Source organism: Dendropsophus ebraccatus, chromosome 10 (genome assembly GCF_027789765.1).
Source record: "Dendropsophus ebraccatus isolate aDenEbr1 chromosome 10, aDenEbr1.pat, whole genome shotgun sequence".
NCBI lineage: Eukaryota > Metazoa > Chordata > Amphibia > Anura > Hylidae > Dendropsophus > Dendropsophus ebraccatus.
The window spans coordinates 93,270,925-93,284,632 of record NC_091463.1 but is presented as its reverse complement, the minus strand read 5'-3'; the positions used below and the strand labels follow the sequence as shown (position 1 = coordinate 93,284,632).

The 13,708-nt window shown below is 42.3% G+C and overlaps 1 protein-coding gene across 1 annotated transcript; it reads left to right on the top strand.

Annotated features, from left to right (window-relative positions):
* Positions 1-5,228: 5,228 nt before the first annotated feature.
* Positions 5,229-12,247, top strand: LOC138765808 (HLA class II histocompatibility antigen, DM beta chain-like). Its single transcript, XM_069942877.1, has 6 exons — positions 5,229-5,415; positions 5,707-5,991; positions 6,740-7,018; positions 8,489-8,605; positions 11,082-11,130; positions 11,369-12,247. The coding sequence occupies exons 1-5, from the start codon at positions 5,274-5,276 to the stop codon at positions 11,117-11,119; spliced, it is 861 nt and encodes a 286-aa protein (XP_069798978.1). The 5' UTR covers positions 5,229-5,273; the 3' UTR covers positions 11,120-11,130; positions 11,369-12,247.
* The last annotated feature ends 1,461 nt before the right edge of the window (positions 12,248-13,708 follow it).

Genomic DNA, 13,708 nt, shown 5'->3' with positions numbered 1-13,708 from the left:
AGACTGAATAGATAATAACAAGTATGGAAGGAATTGTTAGTCTCACCATGGGCAGCAACATATCAAAAGTTATGTCTGAGTGGAATCCCCCTTTAACATTTCAGCATATTACTGCACATAAGATCTCCATTACAACTTAGTGTTTCCTCTGTTTCATTGGGCATGTAGATGAGCGACATCCGACAATTCTGTTATAGTTCACGATATACATATGTGTCTGTATGTGTATATGTAATGTCTGTATATATTTATGTAACTGTCTTTATGTCAATGTTTAAGTAACTTATGATGTTTGTCACTTTGTGTGCATTCTATAAACATATCATATATAAGTGTCTGTGTTATATATGTAATGTCTGTATGTATGTTACTGTCTGTGTGTTCACAGTGGTGTGTGCTGTGTTGGTGAGTAGTGAGAAAATCACAGAGTCTCTTGAGTGTAGATAAGCCGGTTTAATAGTTGCAAATGTGCAGCAGGTCATACAGATTCAACAGTATGAGGTTTCTCTGGATAAAGCACTTGATAACACTCTTGACAATAGTTCCAAATACTTGACAATACAGCAACCTGATCTGTAGTAGAAGTGTAATGTACAGTCATGGCCAAAAGTTTTGAGAATGACACAAATATTATATTTTCCCATGATCTGCTGCCCTCTGGTTTTTATGTGTGTTTGTCAGATGTTTTTATCACATACAGAAATATAATTGCAATCATATTATGAGTAACAGAAGCTTATACTGACAGTTAGATGAGTTACTGCAGCAAGTCAATATTTGCAGTGTTGACCCTTCTTCTTCAGGTCCTCTGCAATTCTCCCCGGCTGCTCTCAATCAACTTCTGGACCAAATCCTGACTGATAGCCGTCCATTCTTGCACAATCAATGATTGCATTTTGTCAGAATTTGTTGGTTTTTGTTTGTACACCCGTCTCTTGATGATTGACCACAAGTTCTCAATGGGATTAAGATCTGGGGAGTTTCCAGGCCATGGACCCAAAATCTCTATGTTTTGTTCCCTGAGCCATTGAGTTATCACCTTTGCTTTATGGCAAGGTGCTTCATCATGCTGGAAAAGGCATTGTTGATCGCCAAACTGCTCTTGGACGGTTGGGAGAAGTTGCTCTTGGAGGACATTCTGGGACCATTATTCATGGCTGTGTTTTTAGGCAAGACTGTGAGAGAGCCGATTCCCTTGGCTGAGAAGCAACCCCACACATGAATGGTTCCAGGATGCTTTACAGTTGGCATGAGACAAGACTGGTGGTAGCGCTCACCTCATCTTCTCAGAATAAGCTGTTTTCCAGATGTCCCAAACAATCGGAAAGGGGATTCATCACAGAAAATGACTTTCCCCCAGTCCTCAGCAGTCCACTCCCTGGACCTTTCCCCCAGTCCTCAGCAGTCCACTCCTTGTACCTTTTGCAGAACATCAGTCTGTCCCTGATGTTTTTTTCTGGAGAGAAGTGGCTTCTTTGCTGCCCTCCTTGAGACCAGGCCTTGCTCCAAGAGTCTCCGCCTCACAGTGCATGCAGATGCCCTCACACCTGCCTGCTGCCATTCCTGAGCAAGCTCTGCACTGCTGGTATCCCGATCCCGCAGCTGAAACACTTTTAAGAGACAATCCTGGCGCTTGCTGGTCTTTCTTGGGCGCCATGGAGCTTTTTTGGCAACAATGGAACCTCTCTCCTTAAAGTTCTTGATGTGCAGAGCAATGATGACTGCACGTGTTTCTTTAGAGATAACCATGGTTAACAGAAGAGAAACAATGATGCCAAGCACCAGCCTCCTTTTAAAGTGTCCAGTGCTGTCATTCTTACTTAATCATGACAGATTGATCTCCAGCCCGGTCTTCATCAACACCCACACCTGTGTTAATGGAGCAATCACTGAAACGATGTTAGCTGGTCCTTTTAAGGCAGGGCTGCAATGATGTTGAAATGTGTTTTGGGGGTTTAAGTTCATTTTCTAGGCAAATATTGACTTTGCAAGTAATTGCTGTTAAGCTGATCACTCTTTATAACATTCAGGACTATATGCAAATTGCCATTTTAAAAACTGAAGCAGTAGACTTTGTAAAAATTAATATTTGTATCATTCTTAAAACTTTTGGCCATGACTGTAGGATATAGTAGTGTTGACTGAGCAGTGTTCTGAGTAATACAAAGAAGCAGAGTAGCAGAGAGGAGGATGCCGTGAGAGTTACAACCCATGTAGTACTGTGCTCTGCCGGGATGTTGGAGGATGAGGTAGAATACTCAGAAGAAGAAGAAGAACACCTGTGCCCGAGTATTGACTTTGAGTTAGTCTTCACACCACCTTATGCCCACTCGGCTGAACCTTCCTAGGGGGTGACACAGGCCCCAGACCTTGATACCTGGGATGAGCGGAATGCTGAGGGTTACCTGCTGACACCCGAGCTGCGAGATACAGTTCATAGGCTTACTGCAACTTTGGAGAGCTGTGCTCTCTCCTCAGCTCTCTCCTCCCCTCAGGAGCCATGCTCTCCTCAGCTCTCTCTGCACCTCAGAAACTGTGCTCTCCCTCAGCTCTCTCCTCCCTCAGGACCTGTCCTCTCCCTCAGCTCTCTCCTCCCCTAAGGAACTGTGCTGTCCCTCAGCTCTCTCCTCAGCTCTCTCTACACCTCAGGAACTGTGCTCTCCCTCAGCTTTCTCTGCACCTCAGGAACTGTGCTCTCCCTCAGCTCTCTCTGCACCTCAGCAACTGTGCTCTCTTCTCACTTCTCAGTAGTAGTGTAGTGTGTTGCGTCCTTCCCATGCGGAGTACTGACTAAGACTGAACTACGCTTCCTCTTTCCCGCGTGACTCACTTCCTCTACAGCGTGTAGGGTGCGCTGTGATTGGGTAAACAGAGTGCAATAGAAGAAAAAAGAGAAGAGGTGATAGGAGAGTAGAAAGCAGAAATCCTACTGGTTCACAGATTCTGGTACACATAAACACAATAACCCTTTGTGATCCTTCAGCTGTGCAACTTCCAAACATCAATTCATAATACAGCGACATCTAGTGGTCAACTCTTAATACTACTTTAGCTATAATAAGACCACAAAAAGTACAGACTTTTGTGAAGGGTGTGAATAATAGTAACAGCCCTAGTGGGACACCACACTAACATCACACCTGTGTGCTGGACTAGCACTGACGACAATACCATCTTTACTTTGTGGTGGAAAACCAATGCTAAATCAGTGTTGTCGTATATATAAGCTTTTCCCCAGACATGTCAAAAGTTTAGATCGCCCTAAGTCTCACGAATCACACAAAGATGACTCCCGTATAAGTCTATGGACCCCGACTCCTGTAATCAGGCAAATCGGGCGGCCAGCCAGAAAGTGAAGTGTGCAACTCTGCGCTTCACCTGGCTTAAACTCACAATCTCAGCGGGTCTCCTGACTGAGACCCAGTGCAATTTAAGCATTTGACGTGTTCATACAACATGTCAAAGGTTTATATAAATGACAACAACTCTTTCAAGTTATTGTTTGACGGTAAAACATAATTAGACTAGGTTAAAAAAATAAATAAAAAAGCAGTGCCCACCTTGTCCAATCCCAACCACTACTGATGGTGACAGTGTCTCCACTGTTCACCACTTCTTGGTCTCCATCTTGACTCAGGAAACACCCGCTCAGCCAGTCATTGCCCGTAGTGGTGCCCCTCCCCCAGTCAGTGATTGGCTGAGCAGGCATTTGCTTTAGTTGAGACAGAGACCTAAAAGTGGTGATTAGCGGAGACCTGGGCCCCATTGTAATAAGAGAATATTCTAATTATAAATGGGACATATCTCAAGATTGGCTCTTAGTATCTTTAGCCTAATAGAACCCTAAAAGATTCCCAGAAATCTGTTACAGCAGTGTGGCTGGTAGAGCCTAGCGGTCTTACACACTGATTTGTTTTTGCTTGAAAGCTACATGGAGGACCATCGAGGACATAGACGATAATGTGGGAGGCGGACATGGAGACTAAGGAGGAAGATGAGGGAAGAGGCTGTGGAGGAGGATATGGGCATGAGGACAAGAGATGCCCACTTGGTGTAGATCCATGAGCTTTTTATTGCAGAGAGATATATGGGATGTACACATATAACGGCATTGTAAATGATCCATGAGTCTCTCTGCTGATCCCTGTGATTGTGCTCATTAGCACGTCATTAATCATGGGGCAATTAATCCTATTATTGTGCCCGACACATCCTCGCTTTATGGTGCGTTCACACATTCAGGTTTTTAATTGCGAATAATAAAAACAAAGCCAGGACTGGATGTGAAAAGAGGAAAAATCTCAGTCTTTCCTTTATGACCTGTTCTCCATTTATGACTCTGTTCCTGGCTTTGGCTTCAATAATAGCAATTAAAAACCTGACTGTATGAACACGTCCGTAAGGGGTTATTAATTTATTGGCTGCAGAAAAGATACAATCATTGTTTGGCCGATCACTGACCCTTTTACATGGGCCGATTGTCAGGAACGAGTATTGGAAGAGACATCTCAGGGGTAGGACAATAATAAATTGAACATACAAAAGAAAATGGTAAAAAGCTGGAGTGTAGCTTGGATTTACTGGGCCCAGCACAGCTTTCTGCTATGGCTCCTCAATAATCCTGTACCCTATAATAATAATCCACACACACATGCTCACCCAGTGCGGTACAATCTCCTGGCTTTCTATAGTTTTTCCAGCATCCCGATGCACGAGTGACACACAGGGGACTTTGTCGCACCAGGTGAGTATGTGTATGTTGGGGGCGGGGAGGTTGCTGGTTGCGGTAGAGCTAGCACCCAGGAGGCAGATCTGGGCCTCCCTGCTGCACAACCCTAAAATAAAAATGACTCGTGTATAAGGCTGGGTTCACACTACGTATATTTCAGTCAGTATTGTGGTCCTCATATTGCAACCAAAACCAGGAGTGGATTAAAAACACAGAAAGGATCTGTTCACACAATGTTGAAATTGAGTGGATGACCACCATTTAATGGCAAATATTTGCTGTTATTTTAAAACAACGGCTGTTATATTGAAATAATGGCCGTTATTTACTGTTATATGGCGGCCATCCACTCAATTTCAACATTATGTGAACAGATCCTTTCTGTGTTTTTAATCCACTCCTGGTTTTGGTTGCAATATGAGAACCACAATACTGACTGAAATATACGTAGTGTGAACCCAGCCGGGATCTGTGCAGAACTTCCTCAAATTCTTCTCAGAAAGTAGCGTGCGTCTTTGAATCAGCTTCTCCCTAGTAACTAATCATGTCATCTTACTCCTTATTTCCCATTGTCTGGCAGCCTATGTTGAAGATTTTAGCTTACACTGACATATGGACTAGGACAGCCGAGATGAGCAGGTTACTACCGTGGCTCCTGTTGGTATACGGTGCTCTCCCTGTATCAGGTACAGCGCACGCTTCACAGATCACTGCATTGTTATACTCTTCTCTCTCTTTATCTCTCTCACTCTCCATCTCTCTCTTTAGGTATGAGAAACACGTCGCTGTATTAGTAACATAACCTTCCACTATCATGTTCTGTATTAGCTTTTGCTCACCAGTGCCACCTAGAGGACACAGTAACATGAACATTAAAGCCAGAACATTAAAGCCAATCCTAATATAGCTAATATTGATTAATGTTTGTGTTGCATATAAGTTTACATTGCTTTCCTTTTGATGTGTCTTTATGGCAGGTTACGTTATGCAGGAGATTTCGTTGTGCAGTTACGGAGAGGATGGGCGAGGAAATGTGACATTTCATTATGATATTACATTTAATCACGTTCCAGCGCTGGGATATAATAACTCTGTAGAAAAGTTTTTCACTTATGATTCTATCGATCAAATGGAAACAGTAGTGGACGCTTATACTGAAGAATTCAACAATAAAATGGACATGTTATATTATGTGAAATCTGAGGAGAAAAGATGCAAAGAGAACATGAAGGCGTTCTGGAATGGGACGGTGATGAAAAGAGGTGAGTTATAATAATCCAGCTAGAATACATGTAGATAGTTAGACATATACTGCAGGAGATGTTAAATATATATATATATATATATATATAATACTGCCTTCTTTATACAAGAATATAACTACTATAATACTGCCCCCTATATACAGGAATATAACTACTATAATACTGCCCCTATATACAAGAATATAACTACTATAATACTGCTCTTATATACAGGAATATAACTACTATAATACTGCTCCCTATATACAGGAATATAACTACTATAATACTGCTCCTATATACAGGAATATAACTACTATAATACTGCACCTATATACAAGAATATAACTGCAATACTGCCTCCTATATACAGGAATATAACTACTATAATACTGCTCCTATATACAAGAATATAACTACTATAAAGTGTGTAGAAAAAAAAAAGAAACAAGTGGCACTCACCGTTCTGGAGACTCTTTTCTTTATTTCATACAAATATAGGAGAACTGGGGGGGGGGGGGGGGTAAAACGATTAGCCATGCGGCTGAATGGTCAGGCTACAGCCTGTTTCGTGGAGGTAAAGCCCATGACAGAGGTGCAGCAGGGACAGCCATTTCGGTCTGGCTGCCTTTATTCCTGGCCAGAGGAAGGGCAGCCAGCCTGAAACAGCTGTGCCATTATTGTGTCTGCCTGTGGATGGGAAAACTTCTTTATACAACTCTTCTTTCTTTTTTCATCTAATATATATGATTTCCTTTCTCTGCAGTAAAACCGTCTATGGAGGTATATTCTCCAGATCAGTTTAATGGGGAAAATCTCCCAGTACTAATCTGCTACGTTTGGGGCTTCTATCCGCAAGACATTGTGGTGGCCTGGATTAAAAATAAGAAGACTGTGGTCAAGAATGAACGTCAGGCTGTACCTTCTGGAGACTGGACCTACCAGGTTGTTTTAAAACTAGATTTGAGAGATTCCCTTCCTGGAGACAACTACACTTGTCTGGTAGACCACGGAAGCCTTGATAATCCCATGATGAAGACTTGGGGTAAGTATGAGAAACTTGCCTGCATGTGAGATCTAAAACTGCCTTGGTATCTTACATAACTTTTCACATGTTGCTGCCCATGGTAAGACTAACAATTCCTTCCATACTTGATATTAGCTATTCAGTCTCCTTCCCCCAGTTCGGAGCTGCTTCTTTCTGCTGAAGACACAAAAATCTGTGTGTGAGCTTTACTCTTCATCTCTCACTCCTCCCCCCTCCCTTCTGAGACGGCTGATGTAAACAAGTCCCTGTCTGCAACTTTGCAGCAATTCTGTAATGCTGGGAGTAAATCAGCAACTTGACCTCAGAATGACCCCCCCAGCATTACAAAGAAGCTACAGTACAGCAGATAAAGCCTGCCAGTGGGTTGTTTACATTAGATGTTTTAGAAGGGAGGGGGGGGGGGAGACAGGGAGAAAAGTTCACACACAGATTTTTGTGTCTTCAGTAGAAAGCAGCAACTCAGAACTCAGAGAAGGAGACTAAATAGATAATAATAAGTATGGAAGGAATTGTTAGTCTCACCATGGGCAGCAACATATCAGGAGAATTATGTTTAAGCGGAATACCCCTGTAAAAAAATTAATGTAAAAAATTCAAAATTTATATTAATCTTTTTTATGTTTGTAAGTGTCCGGACTCCTACTTTTACAATTTTTTGTTAAAGGGAAATTCTCATCTTGACAAGTTATGCCCTGTCCACAGTATTTACAGAATAGTGCACGGGGGTCTGACCGCCGGAGTCTTGCACGATTTCTAGTATGGGAATGCCACATTTCTGAAAGGAGCTGCGGCTATGCATGGGTACCACCCCTCCATTTATTCTGTAACACGTCTATCAGTGATCACCCGGCCAAAGCAGAAAGAAAGAGTCAGTGGTGGGTGGGTACCAAGCAGCCGACTCTAAGGTGCAATGCATGTTGGGAGAGGTAGTATCCTGCCCAGGTGCCATGATGTAAACATGGGATCATTTGTAAAAGTTTGAATCCGGGGCTAGGAGCAGCGTAGGGAAAGGTATGTAACCATCGATGGGGGATCGGTGAGGACACTTACGGTATATGCTTTTTGCCATGGCCTGGCCTGCCTCCTCACCTGCCCCACCTCCTTACAGCTCTGTACATCAGTCAAGCAGGGGATGGGAGGTGATAGCAAGGGCGAGATATGCCAGTGACACTCAAGCAGCCTGGCCCTGCCTCCTTGACACTTGGATAAGAAATTAAAAGGTGATTTTATAAGTTTTGCAACCAATCATCATCATCTCTACATAAGGTACGATCTTCTTTTTTACTCTATAACAATCTAACACTGTCTACAGCTCTCAGCCGCAAATATAGTTGATATATAGTATTCCCTTTAAGGGGTTAATCCAGATGTCTTCATCTATAGGTATCACTTTCCCTCTGTCTCTCTGAGTAGAATGAAGCATTGTGACTCTATAATAGTCTCATCCATTCCTTCTCACTCACACAGAACCTGGTTTGACCTCCATCCAGATCATTAAGATCAGCGTCTCTGCAGTGATCTTTGCGCTGGGACTGATCAGCGTGACTGCAGGAGCTTTATGCTGGAGGAACGCCAAGAGAAGCGGTAAGATCATAAGAACATAGACAAATGACATGAATGAGGCTTTGTCCACGGCTGCTGTTGTCTCTTAAAGTGAATTTCCACCTTTTATACCATGTTAGTTTTATGGCAAATTTATATAGCCCTTTAAGCTTTAGGGTACAAACCCACTTGACGTATTTGCTGCGTGAATCAGTCTTAAAAATAAGCAGGCAAAACGCAGGTTGGCTTTATACAATTGTTCTGCGTTAAAATACGCAATTGCGTATTTTTGAAGCATGAAGCTACATGTGTTTTTCGCACAGGTTGTTAACAACTGATGCTTTGCTAACAACAAGCTTCACGCTTCAAAAATACGCAATTGCGTATTTGAACGCAGAACAATTGTATAAAGCCAACCTGCGTTTTGCCTGCTTATTTTTAAGACTGATTCACGCAGCAAATACGTCAAGTGGGTTTGTACCCTTAAAGCGTAACTGTCATTTTAGGGTCATTTTTCTGAAAACAATAAATATCTACAGTACAAGCAATTTTAAGAAACTCTGTAATAGGTTTTATGTACTAAAAGAGTTTCCTTCTGGACTGAAAAAGCAATCTCCCAGCCTCCCCCCTCACATCAGAAGAAGCAGGATTTCTGTCTCCATTATGTGGCTATGGAGAAGGGAGGGGCTGTTAGGAGTGACTGAGCACGGAGCAGTCCTGCACAGCACAACACCCTGCAATCTTCTCTCAGTAAGTTCATAAATAAGCACTGACCTTTCTGACCCCAGAATCCAGCGTTTTAGGTGCCCAGACAGTCTACAAACAGCTGACCTTCATGTCACCTCTTCCTGCTCCCTCATCCCCCTCAGCCCCTCCCCCCTTCATAGGATAGAATGGACACAGCGGAACCCATCTTCACTGGCTTCTCTGTAATGAAGACGTGTTTGCCTGATAATGCACAGATAAGAAGTCAGGGGGGGAGGCTGGGAAATTGCTTCTTGAGTACAGAAGGAGGCTTTTTTGGCTGATAAAACCTATTACATAGTTTCTTAAAATCGCTTATACTACTGATTTCTGCAATAAAAAAAAAACATGACAGTTACGCTTTAACAAAAACCTATACATACTCACCCCTGACCCTGGTCCACCGCAAGTGTCAACGCAGCAGCTTCCTGTCCCTCAATACTCACCTCTTTTGCCTGTTTTTGAGACAACACATTAAAGCAGGACCTGTCCTCTCAGCCAATCACGGGCTGGAATGTATTACCTATACTTTTTCAGTCAAAACCAGATACTGACGAGTACTTTTTTTGTAAGATTGTAATTTACTTCTATTAAAAAAGTCATGTCTTCCAGTACTTATCAGTCTGTATGTCCTGCAGGAAGTGGTGTATTCTTTCCAGTCTGAAGAGCACTGTGTCAAACTGAAGGAATACACCACTTCCTGTAGGACATACAGCAGCTGGTGTCTGGAGATTTTCTTTTTAGAAGGAAATTACACATCTCTGGCACTTTCTGGCACCAGTTGATTTGAAAGAAGAAATGTTTGCAGAACTACGCCTTTAAATTGGTTTCTGTACTTGGTAATGGGGGCAGCCATCTTGTGGCTGTAGGTAGATACTCTTTACAGCAGGTATACGTTACAGAACATGTAGTCTAGAGATCCCTCCTGTAATTTACATAATTCACACCAAAATCCGCCACTGATGTATGCACCAAATTGTATGAATATATGGGGATTACCAGATGGTGACAATCTGCAGAATAGATGCTATGTGCGGCGGTACCATCTAACAGTCCTGGTGATCCAGGTTTAGGGACTATAGGGGGTCATTTTTTATGGAAACCCACTATAATAAAAGCACAATACTAATCGTTTGTGGGGATGAAGAACAAACACCTGGGGAAAGATACAGATCACAGTACAATGTCTAGAACATTGCCATAAACATTCGCAAAGTGTTAACAAATATTTTTCCTTCACAACTGCAGAGAGTGGCATTATACTGCGATTTTGGGGTGTTGGGTGCACCCAGGTATGCTCCCCCTAATGTCCCAGTGTCATTCCGGAGGTGTTGGCATCATCTAGGGAGGTTTCATGGGGGACTTGGTGACCTCCAAGTGGTCAAATTTGGATTTCCAAGTGCTGCTAATTTATTTTCCATAGACTATAATGGGATCGAATACTCGTTCGAATGGTCGAATCTCGGTGCCTATTTGATTCGAATTCTCAAAAGTTGAATATTTCACTACTCGCTCATCTCTAGTTATTATACATAACCAATAGTCTCCAGTATGAATCACTAACAATAATTTCCAGCATGTAACATTATACTGTATTCAGCATTAGAAATGCAGCGCTGTATATACATAGTCATATAGGGTGTAAGCTGATCTGACGCTTTGCTGGATGTACATTATTAGGTATATAGAAACTGACAGATATCACAATAAACTGTCAATATTTTTGTACTTTACTGTAATATGGTCTTCATTGAGGTCTTCTCATCTTCCGTAGGTTACACTCCCATCCCAGGATACAATGATTTAAACTGAGGCTCCGTGATGTAAGTAAAAGATGAATAAATCACACACACACACACATATATATATATAGATAGATGTGGTTTCCTAAACTATATACACATGTTAATGCAGTTGTTATTTGAAAGTTTTCTAGCTTCATCCTTTTACGTCTAATAATTTGTGTTGTGGTTTCCAGAACTGTGCACAGAATAATCTACATGGTGGTCACTGACATTTATGATGACATTTATTCAGGATATTTTCTCTTTTATTTTACAGACTCCGTTGGGATTAAGAAAGATCTCCGATCAGACCCCTCCGCAGTGACAGTGCTTGTATACTTACCCCTCTGTATACAGACCCCTCTGTATACAGACCCCTCTGTATACAGACCCCTCTGTATACAGACCCCTCTGTATACTCACCCCTCTGTATACAGACCCCTCTGTACACTCACCCCTCTGTACACTCACCCCTCTGTACACTCACCCCTCTGTACACTCACCCCTCTGTATACTCACCCCTCTGTATACTCACCCCTCTGTGGATACGAAACCCTTAAGAGCCGTCACCTGATGGTTTGCAGACACATACAAGGACACTTTTGTGCATTATGGGGGAGATTTATCGAACATGGTGTAAAGTAGAATTGCCTCAGTTGCCCCTAGCAACCAATCAGGTTCCATTATACATTCCTTACAGACTCTTTGGAAAATGAAAGGTGGAATCTGATTGGTTGCTAGGGGAAACTAAGACAATTCTACTTTACACCATGTTTGATGAATCTCCCCCTATGAGTCTAAACCCATTCGCTTCAAGGACAATTGCTTATTCTGTATTATTTTCTGCTGAGAAACTCCCAGTCCACAAGGATTTGCCTCTTCATTATACATATAACATATATAGCTGCTGCTGTATAACTGTATACCATCTGTAACCTAATAAACCAAACAATATCATAATCTCAATAGAGAGTATATGGGATGTGACTGAAGTTTATCACCCATGAAGATGGGTTTGCCGAGTCCATTATAATCAAAGGAGGGAGAAGGGGCCGAGGGGGATGAGTGAGCAGGGAGAGCAGAGAAACAGCTGTACAGTTTGGAGACTGTCTGGGCACGTAAAACGCTGGATTCACAGGTCAGAAAGCTCACTGCTTATCTGGGAGCTTGGGGAGAGAAGATTGCAGGATGATGTCTTGTACAGCTGCTATTCAGAGTGACAGAAAACCATAAAAAAGACTCTCTACCCTGATCATTGGTCTCATTTTATGACGCATTTTGAAGAAAAAGAAGCTGCTCAGATTTGATGTATATTCTTAATAAGTTCTCTGTATTGTGTGAACTGGAAATAACAGAGAAATAGCGATCATGTAGCCGCAAGATGATGGCACTCATAGCTGTTATGTACCTGTGTGACACCTGGGAGAATGCTGAAAAATGTGTGATTGTTGTGTCCTTATGTGAAAGAGCCTTGTGCTGTTCCTATATGATAGAGGAAATAGTAAGAAAGGCGGCTTTTACTGTAGGAAACAATGGTAATTTTATATTTCCCCTGCTTTATGCGTCATCATGTATATCCCACCACAATACACTGGCATCATGTATAACCCACCACAACAGACTGTCATCTAGTATAACCAACCACCACAACAGACTGCTATCATGTATATCCCACCACAACGGACTGCTATCATGTATATCCCACCACAACGGACTGCTATCATGTATAACCCACCACAACAGACTGTCATCATGTATATCCCACCACAACGGACTGCTATCATGTATAACCCACCACAACGGACTGCTATCATGTATAACCCACCACAACAGACTGTCATCATGTATATCCCACCACAACAGACTGCTATCATGTATAACCCACCACAACAGACTATCATCATGTATAACCCACCACAACAGACTGTCATCATGTATAACCCACCACAACAGACTATCATCATGTATAACCAAACACAACAGACTGTCATCATGTATAACCAACCACAACAGACTGCTATCGTGTATAACCCACCACAACAGACTGCTATCATGTATAACCCACCACAACAGACTGTCATCATGTATAACCAAACACAACAGACTGTCATCATGTATAACCCACCACAACGGACTGTCATCATGTATATCCCACCACAACGGACTGTCATCATGTATATCCCACCACAACGGACTGGCATCATGTATAACCCACCACAACGGACTGTCATCATGTATAACCCACCACAACGGACTGTCATCATGTATAACCCACCACAACGGACTATCATCATGTATAACCCACCACAACGGACTGTCATCATGTATATCCCACCACAACGGACTGTCATCATGTATAACCCACCACAACGGACTGCTCTCATGTATAACCCACCACAACAGACTATCATCATGTATAACCCATATCATGTAGGACCAACCACAATATACTGTCATCATGTAGGACCCACCACCATGGACCTTTGCTGTTCCAGGGCTGACCTATGAGAATTATTTAATTATGATTTTTTTTATTTAGAACATATATTGCTAGGCTAATTTATTAAACTCCTGAACAACCCCTTTAATTAGGCCCACAAAATAGGGCATAGCTAGC